General features: G+C 43.5%; 2 protein-coding genes across 7 annotated transcripts in view; one reads left to right on the top strand and one right to left on the bottom strand.

The window, feature by feature from the left end:
• Nucleotides 1-3,301: 3,301 nt before the first annotated feature.
• lhfpl5a (LHFPL tetraspan subfamily member 5a) lies at nucleotides 3,302-8,228 on the top strand. Its single transcript, XM_076096046.1, has 3 exons — nucleotides 3,302-4,653; nucleotides 6,929-7,165; nucleotides 7,755-8,228. Exons 1-3 carry the CDS (start codon nucleotides 4,251-4,253, stop codon nucleotides 7,763-7,765), a joined length of 651 nt encoding a protein of 216 aa, XP_075952161.1. The 5' UTR covers nucleotides 3,302-4,250; the 3' UTR covers nucleotides 7,766-8,228.
• A 121-nt stretch (nucleotides 8,229-8,349) lies between these two features.
• Nucleotides 8,350-18,063, bottom strand: part of srpk1b (SRSF protein kinase 1b) — a 16,778-nt gene continuing 7,064 nt past the window's right edge. For 5 of the 6 annotated variants that reach the window (XM_076095678.1, XM_076095676.1, XM_076095677.1 and 2 more), the window contains 14 exons: nucleotides 14,482-14,609; nucleotides 14,119-14,227; nucleotides 13,814-13,901; nucleotides 13,634-13,721; nucleotides 12,887-12,993; nucleotides 12,525-12,690; nucleotides 12,065-12,090; nucleotides 11,722-11,959; nucleotides 11,226-11,633; nucleotides 10,788-10,882; nucleotides 10,516-10,623; nucleotides 10,353-10,422; nucleotides 10,040-10,132; nucleotides 8,350-9,720 (listed from right to left, as the gene is read on the bottom strand). In XM_076095678.1, the coding sequence (XP_075951793.1) occupies nucleotides 9,536-9,720; nucleotides 10,040-10,132; nucleotides 10,353-10,422; nucleotides 10,516-10,623; nucleotides 10,788-10,882; nucleotides 11,226-11,633; nucleotides 11,722-11,959; nucleotides 12,065-12,090; nucleotides 12,525-12,690; nucleotides 12,887-12,993; nucleotides 13,634-13,721; nucleotides 13,814-13,901; nucleotides 14,119-14,227; nucleotides 14,482-14,609 (1,909 nt within the window). In that variant the 3' untranslated portion in view covers nucleotides 8,350-9,535. Of the gene's footprint in view, nucleotides 9,721-10,039; nucleotides 10,133-10,352; nucleotides 10,423-10,515; nucleotides 10,624-10,787; nucleotides 10,883-11,225; nucleotides 11,634-11,721; nucleotides 11,960-12,064; nucleotides 12,091-12,524; nucleotides 12,691-12,886; nucleotides 12,994-13,633; nucleotides 13,722-13,813; nucleotides 13,902-14,118; nucleotides 14,228-14,481; nucleotides 14,610-17,841 lie in introns of all 6 variants that reach the window. The other variant, XM_076095679.1, reaches the window with a different exon arrangement.

Below are 18,063 nucleotides of genomic sequence, written 5' to 3'. Positions count from 1 at the left end.
ACCACAGGAACAAAAAACATTTAAACGGTATCCCAATATGATAATATTTAGTTTAATATTGGATTCTGATATTGTAATAGACAGACAGACAGACAGACAGACAGATAGATACTTTATTAATCCCGCAAGGGGAAATTTATTTGCTACAGCAGCATTTATAGATACAGGTAAGCAATCAAAGTATATTGAGTATAAAAATGAACAATATATACAATGAAATAGAATAGTGCAAAGTTAGATTAACTGTCACAGCTCTGCCCCTTCTCTCCTGTCTCTTTATTTCTCACTCACCTATCAGCTCATTCAGTGCACCTGTCAGCCTCCCTCATCATCAGCCTAATTCCCTTCACCTGCCACTGTTCACTAATCAAGCACTCCCTCCTCATCAGCACAACTCCCCTCACCTGCCTCTATCCAGCCACTATTTAAACCTCTCCCTCCCAGTCACTCCTTGCCAGATCATTGCCATGTCTAGCCGCCCGTTTGGCTCGTCCTGTTCCCGGTTTCCCCGTCTGCCTGCCTCTCTTGTCTCGTCCGTGGATTTCCTGTTGTGTTCCTGTAAGTTTCCTGTTCTGATTTCATTAAATACCTGCTCCACTCTAGTTCTGGTCTTGTCTGCATTTGAGTCCTCCACCACACCCCGCGACATTAACTAACTAAACAGTAGTGCAAAGATATTTTAACCAAACAAACTGTAACGGTGTTATAGTCGTTTATTATAAAGTCTAATAGCAGAGGGCAGGAATGATCTCCTGTATCTGTCCTTGTGACAGCAGAGCTGGATGAGTCTGTTGGAGAAAGTGCTCCGCTGTCCGGGTTATCCAATGTGGATAATAGTTTCTTCAGTGTCCTCCTCTCCACCACCTTTTCCAGACTGTCCAGTTTGCTGGAGCCGGCCTGCTTAACCAGTTTGTTAAGTCTGTTGTTGTATCCTCCAGGTTTACCACAGCCCCTCATGGCACAATTAACATGCTTATAAAAAGCAGTATACTGTACGAGAGCCTCTGTGTAGAAGATCATGCATGTATTCATACACAGAGCTCCAGTCGCAGAGCGATATAACGATGGTGAGTGATCAGTGGTGAACATGCTCCCCTGTAGAGCAGACCTACATTCCAGCTTCCTTCCCCAGGGCACGTACTGACCCATTGCTCCGTTTCTTGCCCAGGCTGTGACGCTTCCTGCTGGGCTGTGGCCGGGCAGCGTCTCGGCTGGAGGGCGGCTCATCGTGGCTGCTGCAGCCTCGGGGTGTTTCAGAGAGGTAGTGAGACCCATTGACTGATTTAATGCTACATCACAGGGCATGAGGTCAGAGTGAGTGTGTGTGTGTGTGTGCGTGATATGAGAGTAGGAGGTCAACAAGGAGGGGTTGCTCTTTGGGCCTCGAGCCCACTGCATGCTGTTACTCACACATTAAAAAAAAAAAAAAGAGTAATAGAGTCCATCTGTGACAGCTGACCCCCACACAGCTCCACGAACAAGCCGCCCCGATACTTGAATCATAAATAACTATTTACATGCTACTCAAGTGTTTATATTACCCATAATACCTATGTCAATGTGTTATTAACAATAGACTTTTGTAAAGTCCACTTCCTGAAACCAGAATTTGAACTAAATCCAGCTGTGATTTTTATGGCTCATTAGATTACAAGCCAGTTTAACTCACTCATTATAGTAGCAATATGTCATTAAATTGGTATCATTACCAGATTATTGCTCAACTTCCCTGTCATCTTACCCCGTCACCTCCCCGCTCATCTCTCTGGGAGCGTCCGGCACCTTGTTTCTATGGGAACAGCCTCTAAAGAAGGCAGGGAGGGAGGGAGGGGGAGAAGAGATGCTGAAATGGCAGAAAAGCCTCTTTGTGCTCTCAAAGGCTCTCAGATCAAATAGCCCTAAAGAGAGGGTGAAGGGTTAATCACACACACATGCAACTTCCATCTCAGGTGAAATGGAAGAGACTATACGCATCAATACATTTCTGAATTCCCGTTGAAGCCATTTAAAACTGTTTCACTAAACGACTGTGTGTGTAGCTTCTGTTAAAAGTGTTTCTGAGGTAAAATAGTGACCACTGTCAGTAGGTCTTGCTCATGATTTGCTGCCTTTTCACGTCACAGTTAATGTATCCACTTAGAGAGCTGTGATTAACAGGTTTGATCACATTATGCATTCATAGAAGAAACGCATGCAGACGCAAAAACATGGACATGCACAGGGAAAGCATTAAATCCCAGCATCACACAAAGACACACACACACACACTAACAAACACACACACACAACCACACATGAAATCCCACTCCATTCTGTATCAGAAAATTGGATTGCTGGTCCCAAATAACTTGATTATAAACAACGTTCCTCTCACTCTAGGGCGGTATCACTTAATAAAGCTAAGTGCATTGACATGCCGGCGCCCACACTCCTACACACACACACACACACACACACACACACACACACTGCAGATCTATATATCAACCTATTACACGTACCAGATCAACAGTAGAAAAAAATATTAGGCTAAAGTAAGAGTGAACAAACATCACAGACACGTCTTAGGGAAAATTATGGATTCTGGGTCATAAATCTCATTATTGAATATTATTAAATTATTCAGTCAGCAAGGGGCATTGTGTGCATACGTATTGGCTGATTAGCGCAGCAGTTTGTGGGCCAATACTGAAAACAACACTGAAAAACAATGGAGAAAAACACTGACAATGTAGGCTATTACATTACAGCTAGCAACACAACTTCACTTTAGTTGTGTGTGAAATGCATTGTAGAAACATCTGCGTCTCACTGTAACAAAGCAACACAAACATGACTTTACACATTGCTTTGTCTGACATAATAATTTAATGTTGCTGGAATAAAATGCAGCAGATGTGTGATATCATTTTGAACAGGACACCACACACATGCAAACAATCGGTGAATACACACCAACAGGAGAAGAGGAAGAAAATATAACATCCTCTTACACCAGCTTATGGGTTTATAGGCCACTAAATTTCAGACGGAAATATTTGACTCAAATATAGATTTTATATTATGCTACAAAACATATCTTAGAAAATATAATTTATTGCTATAGATTTAACTAACCAACCTAATATAAATGTGTTACATTATTAAAGTGCTTATACATGAATCAGCAATAATAGTAATCTAATAATTTATTATATATACGTTGTACATACAGAATATATGCAGTTTGAAAAACCTAATTTGTAGGATACTTTTACTTTTGGCATTCGTTTTCACTAATACTTATTTATTTTCTCTTAACTACATTTTTTTCATCCAGGATGTTGTAGGCTAATTGATTATGCAGCTTAACATACAGACGGAAAAAATAATGTTACTTCCATCACTGAACCACTGACATTTGACACCTTCAACACCACCACCACCACCACCACTCAATCAAAATCCCTGTGGTGTTTAACACATCTGGCCTGTTAAATAAAGATACAAAGTTCCAATCCTGTCAGTTTCCTTTAGAGATTGGAACATGTGGTCACACTGAAGTTCTGTAGCTCCATCTGGTGTTAGACTGTAGTACATACAAGTTATTCAGACCTTCCACTGGCTCGGTCTTTACTTTTGACAGAAAGGACAGGCTCACATTTCATAAATTGAATAAAAAATATTGCTGGAACATGGCTCAGTGGTCCTTCAGTCAGAGGATCGGTCGATGTGTTCTTGGGCAAGACACTTGACCCCAAATTGCAAAAGGCTGTGCCTGCGGTGTATGAACGGGTATGGATGTCAGATAGTCCTGATGTACAGGTGGCACTTTGCATGGTAGCCCCTGTGAATCATTCCTGTTTCCCTCTGCTGTGGGAGTCATATCTATGCCTACGTATTTGAATCCATTTAAGGACCATTGCAAATGTTTGTCTAGGTCCTTAAAGCCATTGATCCTGCGGATCTTATAACCATTAATCATTCATTAGGCTACCTGAGGACCGCAGCCGAGAGGAAACACATTGAACACACTGGAGAAAGTCCTTGCTGCTACTGCAAGTCAGTTTATGGAGACTTAATACTTCTGTCGTGACATTAACTACAAAGACAGATTATTGACCATCTAACGTCATATTTGATCCAGGAAACTAAAGGGCATTTCCTGTTCACTCTTTAAGACGTTTACAGAAGAAGGACAATCCAAGAAAAAGGAGTTTCCCTCTTTTTCAGACCATCTCAGAGACATTTGAGAAGCCCTCTCTGTCGCCATGCTCCCGGCTCAGGAGGCCGCCAAAATCTACCACACCAACTACGTGCGTAACGCCCGGGCCGTGGGCGTGCTGTGGACGGTGTCCACCATCACCTTCTCCATCATCACCGTGGTGGTGTTCATCCAGCCCTACTGGATCGGGGACAGCGTCAACACGCCGCAGGCCGGATACTTCGGCCTCTTCCACTACTGCATCGGGAACGCGCTCACCTCGGAGCTCACCTGCAAAGGGAGCGCGCTGGACTTCGGCTCCATCCCGTCCGGCGCCTTCAAGACGGCCATGTTCTTCGTGGGGATCTCCATGCTGCTGGTGGTGGGCAGCATCGTGTGCTTCAGCCTCTTCTTCTTCTGCAACGCGGGGAGCGTCTACAAGATCTGCGCGTGGATGCAGTTGGCCTCCAGTGAGCACCAGGTTTTCACCCAAAGTTTGTTGCTGAATAGAGAAGTTTACAAAAAAGGGCCTGGCAGTTTATATGATTCATATAAAAACATGTACACTAGAATATAGCCTCTTGAATTGCATTATTAAAAGTCAATCAGCATTTTAATCCTATATATTTTGTAACTTTTTGTATACACAAAACAAAATGCAGTACAAAAACGATACAAAAATACATGAACTTTGTATTGTTTCAATGTATTGTTTCAAATTATGGGTTGCATCTGTGACTTGTTATCTCTTTGAGTTTCTTTTCATGTCTGCACACCCAGCATACTTCTATTACCACACCAGTGAGGACCTTCTCATATCACATTAGTTTATGGAAGTACTTAGTTACTTTCCACCTCAAAGGCACGACATTAAACAAAACCAAAATCTCAGAACACCTGCCACCACCAACTGTCGGCCCTTATACAGAAAGAAACGACGAGTATAGGTTCAGGCATAGAAGTAAAAGAAAACTCTGAAAGAAACTGAAATTGCAAGACCATTTCCAGCTACATTCCAGTAGTTCTCTTTAACAGACGCAGAAGGGAAACATGATCCTGTGTTGGAAACATGAAGCAGCTTGTGAACAGATGTAGCTGCGAGTGAAAGGACGAGCCTGTAATGAAACTAATAATGTGGACCTGGAGGTGTGCAGTTACACTTTCTCCTCTTCCTCTTCATGCCTCTCACACCTGCCGCTCAGTGTGCATGAGTGCGCTCCAATAAATGCCAGACTTTTTATGTCTGTATATTACACACACACACATGCATAATATGCCTATATCTTTTGTAATCTATTCAAGCCTTTAATTAGCCATGTTTATTCTTTTTTTTCCACAGAACTTTCATGAATTAATTTGTTTTTAAAGATGCTATGGCTCAGACAAAATCTAAACGTCCCATATTCTTTTTAAAGTTGTATAATAGGAACTTCATCTCCTTTCATAGTGCGTAGTAAATCTTGATGTATGCGCTTTATAAAATATGTTATTCACCAAAATTAGCTTCAGTGAAAGGATATTTCTCAATAGTAGTCAGTGTTTTTTCCCCCTAACGTTGGTGGATGGCCATGCCTGGTGCCGGCCTCGAAACAAAACCTTTTGATTAACAGGTTTGATCATGTATGTACACAGGGTAATGCAATAATTGAGTCCTAATTGTTTCAGGTGATGTCAACATTTAACTTGACGTGTTAGTAGCCGATGAGAAGTTGCAGTTTAATGATTAATATTGAAATGAAGGAAGGGACTTGAGAAAGTGAGCATTGAAAGGTTGAAAGGTTGAAAGGTTGAAAGGTTGAAAGGTCGTGTGTGAGGCTCAGCAAGTGAAAGTGTGTTCTAACGTTTCACCTCGTCACCAGATAGTTCACGTGGCTCCTCGTGCTTAGGTGGCATGGCACCAGGGCGAGAGTTAATAATGGATGAACAAGTTCATCTTCCTGGAGTTGAGATACTCTGGAGTTGCTAGGCAACTCAACTGTGTGTGTGTGTGTGTGTGTGTGTGTGTGTGTGTGTGTGTGTGTGTGTGTGTGTGTGTACCTGAATGAGTGGAGTGTATATTTAATTTCTCCGGCAGCTTCTCTGTCTGGTTTGCTGTTTCAGCGTTGGAGGTGGAGAAGGTGGTTGTGGTAACAGCAGCAAGAAGCGTTTTTACCAGTTAGCTTGTCAGTATCCAAAAATCAAACACATTCAGTTGAGGAGGAAGTATGGAGATCCTTTACTCAAGTACAATTATTAATACCACCCTGGGAAAATACCCCAATACAAATCCTGGATTGAAAATATTACTGAAGTAAATGTAAGAATAATCTGGTAAATTTATATAAAGTACTAAAAGTAAAAGTGTTTAATGCGAAAGATGCCCAGTGTGAGTTATATTACTATCGTTATGATTCATTACGCATTGATGTGTAAGCAGTAAGTTGGCGGAGGTGAAGCTGGCTTTGAACTATTTCATATACTGCAACTAATGACTATTTCCTTTATCTGCTGTTTATTTTATCCGTTGATTGTTTGGTTTGTAAAAATTAAAAACTAGAGACAAAAGTCCATCACAATTACTCAGAGCCTAAAGTGACGCCGAACAATGTTCGACTTATCCAAGCAACAGTATAAAGGAACAGCAGTAAATTCCATCAAAATCCTTGAAAGTTTGAGCATTTGAATACATGCACAGACTTTCAACAGCTAAGAGTCAGTGCTGATGTCAAAGTACCCGATTTTAAACCAAAATTCCCTCTTTCTCAGGCACCTGCATGGTGATTGGCTGTATGATCTACCCCGACGGCTGGGACTCGGACGAGGTGAAGCGCATGTGTGGCCAGCGGACCGACAAATACACCCTGGGCAACTGCACGGTGCGCTGGGCCTACATCCTGGCCATCATCAGCATCATGGACTCGCTCATCCTCTCCTTCCTGGCCTTCAGCCTGGGCAGCCGGCAGGACAAGCTGCTGCCAGAGGACTTCCAGGTGGAGGGGAAAGGTATCCGAGTGGAGGGAGAGTAAAATAGTGGGGTGACAGAGGACGACAAAGGCTGGATGAGGATATTTAGCTGGAGAGAAGAAGAAGGCTGGAGGACAGGGAGGTAGCAGGAGGAAGGTTAAAGCTCTGAGGGTTTGGTGTAAGTCCTGGAGGGACAATGGAAAGAGGTGAAGCAGAGGCTCTCTGTATAAATGATCACTCATTGCTTTGCCATCCATATTTACCAGATGATTAACTATGATACTTCAGATCCCATGACCTTTCATCTAGGACCATCATCAGCTCATCATCAGCATTTGTCCAACACTGTCAGCCTCAGCTGTGCTATTAAAGCATGCCACCATGCAAAACTAAGATGATAAACATCAACATGCTAGATGTATCATGGTGGGCATGTTTGCATGCTGATGTGAGCATCGGGTCAAAGCTGCTTGAGGACAGCCTCACAGAGCCACTAGCAGGGCTGTAGGCTCTTGTTAGGTGTTAATGTTTATATTCAGCTGAGCTACTGACACATCTGTCTGTGTTTGAACTGACATTTACAGTACATCTCCTTCCCTTTGCAGTAATGTTTTTCTCCCACTTACAGATAACGCCTAGGCCGTGTGGACAACGGAGGGAAGAGATGGACAAGGCTTCATGAGGAGCACAACCGACTCGAGGGATTCAAATGTATTCATGGGCTTCGGGACAGTTAATTACAATCTAAAAATAACTTACACGAAGTTCATCCTGACTTTGAAAACATGGGAGGAGTCACTGTCCACCTCCAGCTCAGACCATACGCTCCAGCATTTCGCACTGAAACAAGTGAACTTGCTTGACCGGAGCAGATCCTCGTTACTACGGAGAGAATTGTCATAAGTGCTTAGCGGGCTGTTCTACACGTCAGCCTTAAAATGTAAGTTCATCAGTCGACAGGAACTAATAATTGTGATGTGTTCAAGGATCAATTTGTAGTGATTTTGGTTCGACAATCTAATAAAATATGCTCCAAACAATTCTCAAAATAAATGTTGATCACGGATGGGTTAGTACTCAGTGAAAATAAAATCTGACTGTGTCTGCCCTCTGGGTGTCCTGATGATGCATTATGTTAACGACAGAAACGTGGGGATTTATACCCCTGCATATGTATGTGTGTGTCAGAGGACGGAAACACTGCAATGGCAAATATGATCTAGTTCAATTTTGAAAAATGTTTATTTTTATTACCCTACAGAAAAAAAACCCATATCAGATTAAGAGCGGAGACATGGACAGAAGGAGAAGAGACTTTGTAGAAAAACAAACAAACAAGCAAAATGGTTTTAAGAAGAGTCAAAGCATGATTACAGCGTTTGTTTTTAGTACAATCTATTCCCAAATCCAACACCTCCGTGTGCAGTGGAAACACTCGACACACCTTTAGTTTCACTGGATATCACCTGAACATTCCTCGAGGCATCGCCAAAAAGTGTTAACAAAAATGCTCAAACCTTGTGCCTTCAACATATAGAGCAGAGAGGGAGACGAAACAGGCCAACTCTTTGGTGCACACACATGAAGTTTGCTTTGACTGTTAATGTGGGATACCTTATATGGAAAAGTGATCCAGGTATGAAACATCAGAATCTTTTCCACATCATTTTGTGTAGTTAAGTGCTTTTAAAAAAAAGAACACATAAGGTGATGCTGAAACAGTTTGGTTTTCCTGAAAAATAGTGTGCGATTTGTGATGAGTCCCTTTCCTTTATGCGTTCCAATCATGTAGTTCTGCCAGTATACAAATGTACAAAAGCTAACTTAAGAGTGCTACGAATGTTACTAGTCTCTCATCGGGGCTGTTAGCATTACACACTTATTATTGAGCACTTTGCACACATATGACACACAAAGGCATAAAAAGCTGGCACGGCTAACAAGACGACTGGCAAACAAAGACAGATTTGGCTTATTAATGACCTAACTGATAACAGTATGTAGGTTTGTTATAATCCTGCAACCTTTTAAATCTGACCATCAGTCCATTATCTATAGCTAAAAATACAGAAAGAAATGTGCTGCACAGAAAGAGCTGGAGTCAGGAGAAAAAAAGAGGGCGAGGTCAATAAGTCCTATACAGCCAGAGAAAAGAGCCATAAATATCGGAAGTCACCAGTGTAATCCAAACCAGGGCCAAGACTCGGCAGCAGTCTCTCTCTCTCTTTTTACTGTGAAAGTGTGTGTGGGAAGCCTCCGAGAGCCACGACGGGAGGATGCAGGCACGATGCAGTCACAGGGTCTTGCAGACATGAACGTGTTTGTTTACTTGGATGTTTTCAAGCCCAGGATCTTCAAACCTAATTTATCCCTTCACAAGACGAGGGTGGAGGTGTGCACAGCCGGCCTCTAGGACGTGAGCCACGGGTGGGAGAGGCACTGGGCCGCGGTGGCCCTCCTTTCGGGCACCAAGTCCAGCATGGGCAGCAGGAAGGTGCTGAAGGTGTGCGCCTCGTCTTTGGACCACTCGTACTTTTCTACCAACACGTCGAGCAGACCCCACGGTTTCAGCTTGGTGATGTGACGCAGATCGCCTGAGAGGAAACGTTACATTTCAATGACTGCAATGCCGAATGTTAGCGTATTACCTATTTAGGATGCAAAATGATAGTGATGTATCAATAAAGAGTGTTTTTTTTGGTTGGCATAAACCCACTGCACCACCTCTATGAACTGGAAATAGCTGCACTATATTTCATTTGGAAGCCCTGCCCTCATAACTGAGCAGATGGCGGTTCCCTTGAGCCCTCAGGTGCTCCGCCTGAAAAAGTAACTTTCGCACCAAATACCTGAGCACATTTTAAACTGGATTTAGCTCCAGCAGACAGCTGGTGGCAGGGCCGGCGTGTTTACCTTTCTTGGTGAAAAACTCCTTGGAGTATTTGCCTGCCAGGATCAGCTTCCGGGGAACTTTACCTAGCAGCTCGATGATCAGCGCGATGTGATCTACAGGGAGGCAGAGAGACGAGCCAACACAGCTGATGAAGCACCGAGGGAAACACAACGCTTTCAAAGAAGGTCTGAAGAACTGCAGTCTGTAGAATTTACATCACAACATCTACGACTTCCCATGTTAACGGGGCATTCACACTCATGTCAGCGTGTCTTGGTTATTGGAGTAGCTCTCTAGTTAAAAAACGATGTCTCGGGAGAAGCAGACACTGACCTTCATCTCTGGAGTAGTCTTCTCCAGAGTGGGGTTCAAACAGATAATCTCCGGTGGCGAGCTCGAAGGCCTGAGGATAAAAAAAACAAAAAACATACACGCATGAACTTAATAACCAGCAGATGTATGGGTTTAATCAAATAAAGGTTTGTGACTGTGTTACCATGCAGGCTGTGCTCCAGATGTCTGCCGGTGTGCTGTAGCCGGTTCCTGTCAGCACCTCAAGAGAACGATACTGCCGCGTCTGGATGTCATCTGTGAAATGTTTGTTCTGCGGGAAGAAGAAGAGAAATCCTGAATGCTGAGGCAACAAAGACATAACTGAGCAGGTGTTTACGAAAGATTAAAAGCTCAGGTAATCTTCACCGTCGATAAATCTTTCAACAAGAGTGCTTCATTGAAAAATTTAAAGTGCTAGTGTGAATTTGCACTCACCACCCAGCAGGCGTTGCCGAGGTCAGCGATCTTAACCTGCAGCTTGTCAGCGTTAAGAGGCTCCAGGGGGTTCACTAACATATTGCCTGATGCTCCTGTTAAAGAGAGTAGAGGGAGACAGGGACAGAGGAGGGTGAGGTGGAGGAGCAGGCAAAGAATGGCCGACAAATATAGAAACATGAGAGACGACCGAGAAAGTCTAAGCTGGCAGAACGCTCATGAGTACACTGAGTCATTCCAACAATTGGGAATAAAAATCCAAGGATTATATTTAACAGGACAACTTTTTACAAGCAAATGTCCGGGATGGCATTTTGTGTAGACGCCAACCTCTTTTCTGATGCAGTGTGTTCTCCTCCAGCTCTTACTAAAAACTGTCCGGGACACTCTTACATCATAGAGTATATACTGGATCACCCCACATTTGGTTTAACTAACCGTCTTGGCTGTCTTCTTCTTCCTCCCCTCGTTTGGTCTCCCCTTGAGTGTCCATCTCCTCCCCCTTCTTGTCCTCCTCGTCTCCCTCCTTCAGCTCTACCGTGACAGAGTCTGGGCCGAGCGAGGCCGGGAGCTGATGCAGGTCGGCGTCCCCGGGTGTACCGTTACAGATCTGATGCTCTTCTTTGTTACTTAACGTGTCCTGGGTCTCTGTGTTGCTGTCTGGCTGGTTTGCGTTCTGTTGGTCCTCCTGCTCCTCCGTCGACTGCTTGGTCCCTTGTACCTCTGGACTGGTGTCGTCCTCCGGTGTGGAAGCGTGACCGTTGCATTTCACCTCCGCTCCGTTCTCATTCTCTCTCCGTTCATTGACCTCGGGTGTCTGCTGGGGCTGCTCGTCGGGAGTCGGGTCTGTGGTAAAATACGGAGCTTTTAGAACGATAAATCAACACAAACATTTGAACTAAAACAGTTGTCCGCTGTCCTCCATCCCATTCACCTGTGACAGTATGGTTAGCGATGTCCTGCAGCGTGGCAGACATGGAGAGGGTGGCTGACGAAGTCGCATCTTCGGCGGCCTCTGTCGTCGTCTCCTCGTCGTCCTCCTCCTCCTCCTCCTCCTCTTCTCCTTCATTAGCTCCTCCCTCCATCTCCTGGATCCTCTTCTCCAGCATCTCTGCCTGCTTCTTCTGCTTCTTCTTCATCTTCTTCTTCTTGTTCTTTGACATTTTGGCCATCTTGGAAAAGAGAATCAAGTGGAGAGGAAGAACATCTAAGCGTGTATTCTGACTTAACTTGTATTCAAGTCACTCGATTAAGTAAAAAACTAAAACATAACTTACTGGTTTGGGTGCTGGGGCTGTACTCACTGTGGGAGACAGAAAACAAACCAAAAGGGATTACATTTGGGAGCGACATTCGTGGCGTGTCCGTCGCCTCTCTATAATTAGTATTCTGTCCGGGTGGCGGGGTTGATTCACGCTGAGCTGTAGTAATGGACTCAGCAGGACACTCCAGTGGTGACTCATACTGATAGACAGCTCAGCGTCATTCTTTTATTAGAAACTTCCACAGGCTTTAGAGTTTCTCAAAGCTTACATCTCACACACACACACTATGATTATAGTCGTATTAATGGCAATACTTGAGGATAATTGCTCATAATTATTGTCAGTAAAATGTCAGTCAAACAGTGAAAAGCATTGCTAAATCTAAACAGCAAACGTCTTTGCTGTCAGCTACATGCCGATCAAACCACAAAAGCTGCTTGGTGAAGCACTGAGGAAGAGAAAGGTTGTAAACCTGCAGAACCCGAGGGAGGCGCAGCGCCAGTCTTCTGCCACTGAGTAGCTTCGGCGGCCATTTTCTTGATGTAGGGCTCGTTGACGGTCAGCAGAATGTTCTCTGGCTTGATGTCTGTGTGGATGATCTTACACTTGGTGTGGAGGTAGTCTAAACCCTGCAGAACCTGCAGCGCAGAAAAGTCAGGAGTGTCAAAATGACGGATGTTTCGGAGTTCAATACGTAAATTCTCGACAAATCAACATTTCTGTGATCTTACACTGGAATGAATGAATAATGCAATCCAGAGTCCAAAAAAATGAAATGCCAATTTTTCCTAAGTGATATTTTATAGACAAAGTTTGGGTGCAGCTGTACAGTACCTGTTGTATGATGCTTTTAACACAGGGGAGGGGCAGGCCTTGATAATTCGACTTGATGATCCACTTCAGTAGGTGGTAGCCCAGCACCTCAAATACCATGCACACATCTGAAGAAATGCACGGTCAAGGACTAACACAATGCCACTTCCTCAATCGACAGTGGTTGAGTTCTGTCGGGGCGCGGTGCCTGAGACGGGGATGGAGCCAGTGTTGATACATTGGGGGGGGGGGGGACTGTGACACTTAAAGACGTGCCATGGCACACAGCTAGCCGAACGTCAGATGAACATCTGTGAACCACTAACAGCCGGGCGGAGTGTGAATCTGTCATAAATATGCAGGAGACTGCCAAATGACTGGCCCTCAAATTGTAATTCTGGCAGAACTCTCGCTCAGATATGCTTTTAAAAGTAATGCTTTTAAAAGTAATGCAGACAAATTTGGCCTTCGAGCACAATCCCAAGGATGAGCTGAATGAATGCCAGACGAGATGCAGTCTTACCCCTTGGATGTTCAACACGGAACTGGCTATCTGGCCTGGAATGAGTGTAATCAGTACGTCCAAACCATCACATTGAGACAGCAACAGAAGAACAGAACGCCAACATTCAAGTTCCTGTTGTTGCACCGGAAAACCCTCTACAGTGTTAACTATGGGTTGACAAAGCCAGAAAATGTATCAGTATGCGCCAAGTGGATTTCTGTATTTTAGGAACACACATGAACTTCTAAACAACAAAAGGATACGAGTGCCGTTCATTCCAGAGATTTTGAAGTCGTCTAGAAGCTGCACCACTTTCTCTCTGCTGGGGTCACTGGGATCTGTGTTTCTCACCTGGAAAACACGCAGAGGGTTGTGAAAGTAGTGGACACGGGAATCACTGGACTGTGTGAACATATTGACGTCGTGGTGATTGCGTGGCTTACAGATTTGAGCAGCTTGATCTCATCCAGAGCCGTCTCTGTGTAGTGTTCAGCACTTTTCACAACCTTCATGGCCACAAAGCGCTTCTCCCTAAAAAAAAACACAAAATCAAGGATTTAACTCAACCACATGGACGTGTTGTTGTAATTGCAACATGATACTCAATACGTACTATTCAGGGTTAGATCATTCTTTAGTGTATAATCTATAAATATCTTATTTATAGGCAGCATGGCTAAAATCCGTGGCCCTTTTGTTTACATCAGCGTCTAACTTTCACACAGTGAAGTGTAGGAGCAAAACTTACTGGATGTCCCAGGCCAGCCACACGGTGGAGAAGTGCCCCCAGCCCAGCTTCCGGATCACATGGTACCTCCCGTGGAACAGATCTCCAATCTTCACATGGTGGTATCCACCTGACCCAAGAAAGATGCAGATACATTCAAACAACGTTTAGTTATTGTATGTTTGCGTATGACAGTGTGTGTATGAACATGAATCAAAGTGGATTTGAGAGAAAAGCACATTTATCGCTACATCAAATGAGATATATAGTCCTTTATCCACAGTAATGTGTAAAATATATGCCAATACTATACAAAAGTAACCATTTATGTCACTGTATTGATGCTATGTTTTATTGGCTTGGATATATATACACAACTCCTACCCCTGCAGTAGTCGTTGGGGTCCTCCTGCTCGTCGTCGTCAGAGCCCAGGATCTCCTCGTCCTGCTCTGGGAGCGGAGAGTCTGCTTGGCCCGGCTGAGAGCGCTCCCCACGACCATGAGGCTCTGGTCTGAGGGGGGAAGACAGGGAGAGGGGCGGTAATGGAGACAAGAAATCGAAAAGACAAGACAGGAACATAAATGACAGCGAGGAGGGACGGAAGTGCAAAAGGGAGGGAGGGTGACAGCGGGGGAGAGGGGTGAAAGACGACCGATTGCCTCAGAGAATAATAGAAATCATACGACACTGAGAGGAAAGAGATGTTTCCAAATGAAACAAAACGTACAGAGCGGTAGCGATATAGTGGATGAATGAATAAATTGCAAGCATAAGTCAGGAGCCTATTTCTGTAATAACAGCCACATAAGCACGAAGAGACAGGAGAAAGCAGTGAGAAAAAAAGACTTTTTTCCAAGAAGATGCTTTTAATGCTACGGGGCGCGACACCTGAGATCAGAGCACCACGCTATTAAAGCTGAAGATCAATAAGTGTCTTTCACTGATATAGGACTACTTAATAACACCTTATTACTAGTACTTTGTTCATTGTGTCATCATGTTTAGACATTTGAAGCCAACATAACTGCAGAGAACCTTTAAACAATTTAAAATACCAGGAAATGTCTGTCCCTATATCTTCTCTTTGAAGCCTGGTACAAAAACACTGGTCACCTGTGAAAGCTCACTGAAACATGGAACTTTTTTCTACGAAAGCTGCGGCATCATCACAATAATCAAAACAAACAATAAGCCTCCTTCAAACGAGACCCAATACCATTAAACATTAACTGTATTGTTGAATAACTGATGGTGATTATACGGTGTTTAAGCGAGCATGTCGCGTTGTGTGAATCTGAACAAAGTGGAATGAATTATTCAGTTACAGGACAGCTCATTGGAGAGTAACAGAGACACACAGGATTCAAGCTACAAATCCAACAAGTGAAACAAGAGGCTCCTGCAGATGGTGCAGCATGTAACTACAACCAGATTCTCCTGAGGAGAGAATCCAGCCAGCAGGTACTATGAACTAGGATCCCTACATAAGCTCCCCGAGTCACTTACTAAGTCTAACTATTGTCATACGTCATCATCTCGTCCTCGTTTTGTCATTTAATAAGTAAGTGACTTGTTTCTGGACAAACTGAATAGCTTTAGGTTTTATCTTCTTGGTGCTGTCCATGGTGCTGAAAGACGTCACCGTCTCTCCCACTGAATCCGAACCACAGTGTAACAATCATCATATATCACCAATCAATAAACTTTATGACACCCTTCAACCAATCAGTAACAGCCAGAGAAACTCGTCAGCCAATCAATGTTTTACTTCACAAACAACATTGTTGTTCTTCACTATACTGCGGTCTTGCGTGCAGAATCTCTCGTTTTCCTAATGGGATTCATTACAGAGCACATCAGGCCTGTGTGCTACATTTGGACTTGGTGTTTGGGTTTCAGATACCGAGTCAAACAGTAAACACTGCGCGGTGCTGGAGCTAATTAAAGCAAGTCACGTCATCTCTTAAGCTATGAGAGGGTCTGAGCAGCTGACTTTGCCACATCACATACTCTCTGAAGAAAACAGTTCACTCAGAACTGGGTTTGTTGCCATTTCTTCTAAAATGTGACGCTAGAAAAACAAAACGAATCAGTCTGATTGCTTTGGCTAATGGTACTTTGTTGGGATGTGCTTGCAAACAGAGTTAAATGTCATTAGGATTAGCATGCCTAGTTAATGAGTTCATCGGCTTACGTCTAAGCAACAGAAGACGAGGGAACATTTTGGGTGAATCTTTGCCCGCTTACAATGCTGTGTCATGTTCAACTCAACGGTTTAATACCGTTACTCAGGAACAGGGTTAAGAAGGAAGGATTTAGAGTCGTTAATGCAGACACCAATATCAACATTACAGAGTAAATATGGATAAAAATGCAGCAAACAAAACATGTACTGCAACCTCTGTTTGGATTTCTGCCAACATGAATTTATAAGCTGTATCTGGTATGTCGGCAATAATCCAGGTATCAACCAATCATAGTAGCCTGCTGATATATCCGACTGTGTAGGAGGAAGCCTCCTCGGAGAAAAGGCTGAGACAAGAAAGATGATAATTATTATTCATTCTGTGATTATGCTTCTACATATTCATCCGTCTGCTGTGAGATGTTTCTCTCAAAAGGAAAAGGTGTCACTGGAGTGGGCACACACTCAGCTTTACATTTGCTCAGAATGGTTTCAACCGAAATTAATGTTTGGGGCTCCCTGTGTTTCGACAGCACCATTGTAGAGACGAGACAACTGCTTCAGTGATTGTGGGTTTTGTGTTCTCATTTGTGTTCTCGCAAGAAGTGTATCAGCCCACACACGATGTGGGAAAAGTGAAAAAAAAACACTACGTTTATTAATTTACTCGCATGCACACCGTGTGCAAACATATCAGAACACTGTGAGGTCAGTCTCCTGACTGACTGAATCTATTCATGTTATTGATACAAAACGTATGAAACAAAAGTGATAAGATAAACCATTGACATGTATTGAAGAAGCATCTTTGCAAAGAATCAGGTTGATCTCGGTCATTGAAAAGCTCTCTGCAGCACCTGCTGCATTGAAGGAACAGACTAGATACTGAAGATATACTGTAGATGTTTGTGGTCCGGCTAATGTCAGATGATGATGGATATGAAGACGTTCATGAATAAAATAAGACCAAACTGTTCACAATGTTTACATTTGACTCATATATTGAGGAACAAAAGACTCAAATCTAAAGTGTTTTCCTAAACTTTTGAAAATGTTCCTGGTTGTTGATAACTATGCACCAACATGTTACATTTTTGTTGGCTAAAATCTCTTAAAAATATAAAGGATGAAGCTTAAAAAGTGACACATGGACCTTTGATCCCAGGACACAGACTATAACTAAATATAGCTGCCAGAGTGAATACTGTTTTTAAGAATTAGAGAGCAAAAAAGATGGAGGGACAGAATGGTGGAGGTTAAATAGTCGCCAAATACGCACGACATAAAAATTGCAAATTGAAACAAACATGAGCATTCTCACATTTAATGCAAAAAGACAGCAGGGTCCTTCAAGATTGTGCATTCAAGTTTTTTTCCTCACTGCGGTACATCGCCAGTCGGACACTTCAATGCCCTCTGATGGCCAGACAACGTGAACTTGAACAAAAAGCCGGACAATTCAAGGACTTCTTCAACACTCTGAACACGCGGAGCCTTGAGACAAACCTCTAACTGACTGTGACGCCTGCCTAAACTCACACACACGTCCTGCTCTTACCTGGCAGATGCACGGATGCCCATGGGACGTGATGGAGGGAGCAGGACGGGAGAGAGTGGAGATGTCAAAAAAAACCTTCTCACTCCATCCGCCAGGAGAGAGAGAGAAATAAAGAGGACCAAAAGAAGGTAAAGGAGAGGATGGGAGGTGAAAAGTAGAGTGGAGGAGGAGGAGAGCGCAAGCAGTGCTGACAACTGAAAAGCAGAGATTTACAGAGGAGGG

This window comes from Anarhichas minor, unplaced genomic scaffold, assembly GCF_050575085.1.
Source record: "Anarhichas minor isolate MPS153535 unplaced genomic scaffold, ASM5057508v1 ptg000021l, whole genome shotgun sequence".
Lineage (NCBI taxonomy): Eukaryota > Metazoa > Chordata > Actinopteri > Perciformes > Anarhichadidae > Anarhichas > Anarhichas minor.
Note: the sequence above shows the minus strand (reverse complement) of the source record. Positions and strands in the feature narration are given on the sequence as shown.

What these genes read in the sequence shown, in the direction of transcription:
- lhfpl5a (XM_076096046.1), top strand. Translation starts at nt 4,251, where the DNA reads ATGCTCCCGGCTCAGGAGGCCGCCAAAATCTACCACACCAACTACGTG. An exon ending in GTGGATGCAGTTGGCCTCCA is followed by an intron (nt 4,654 to 6,928) that starts GTGAGCACCAGG and finishes CCTCTTTCTCAG; the next exon opens with GCACCTGCATGGTGATTGGC.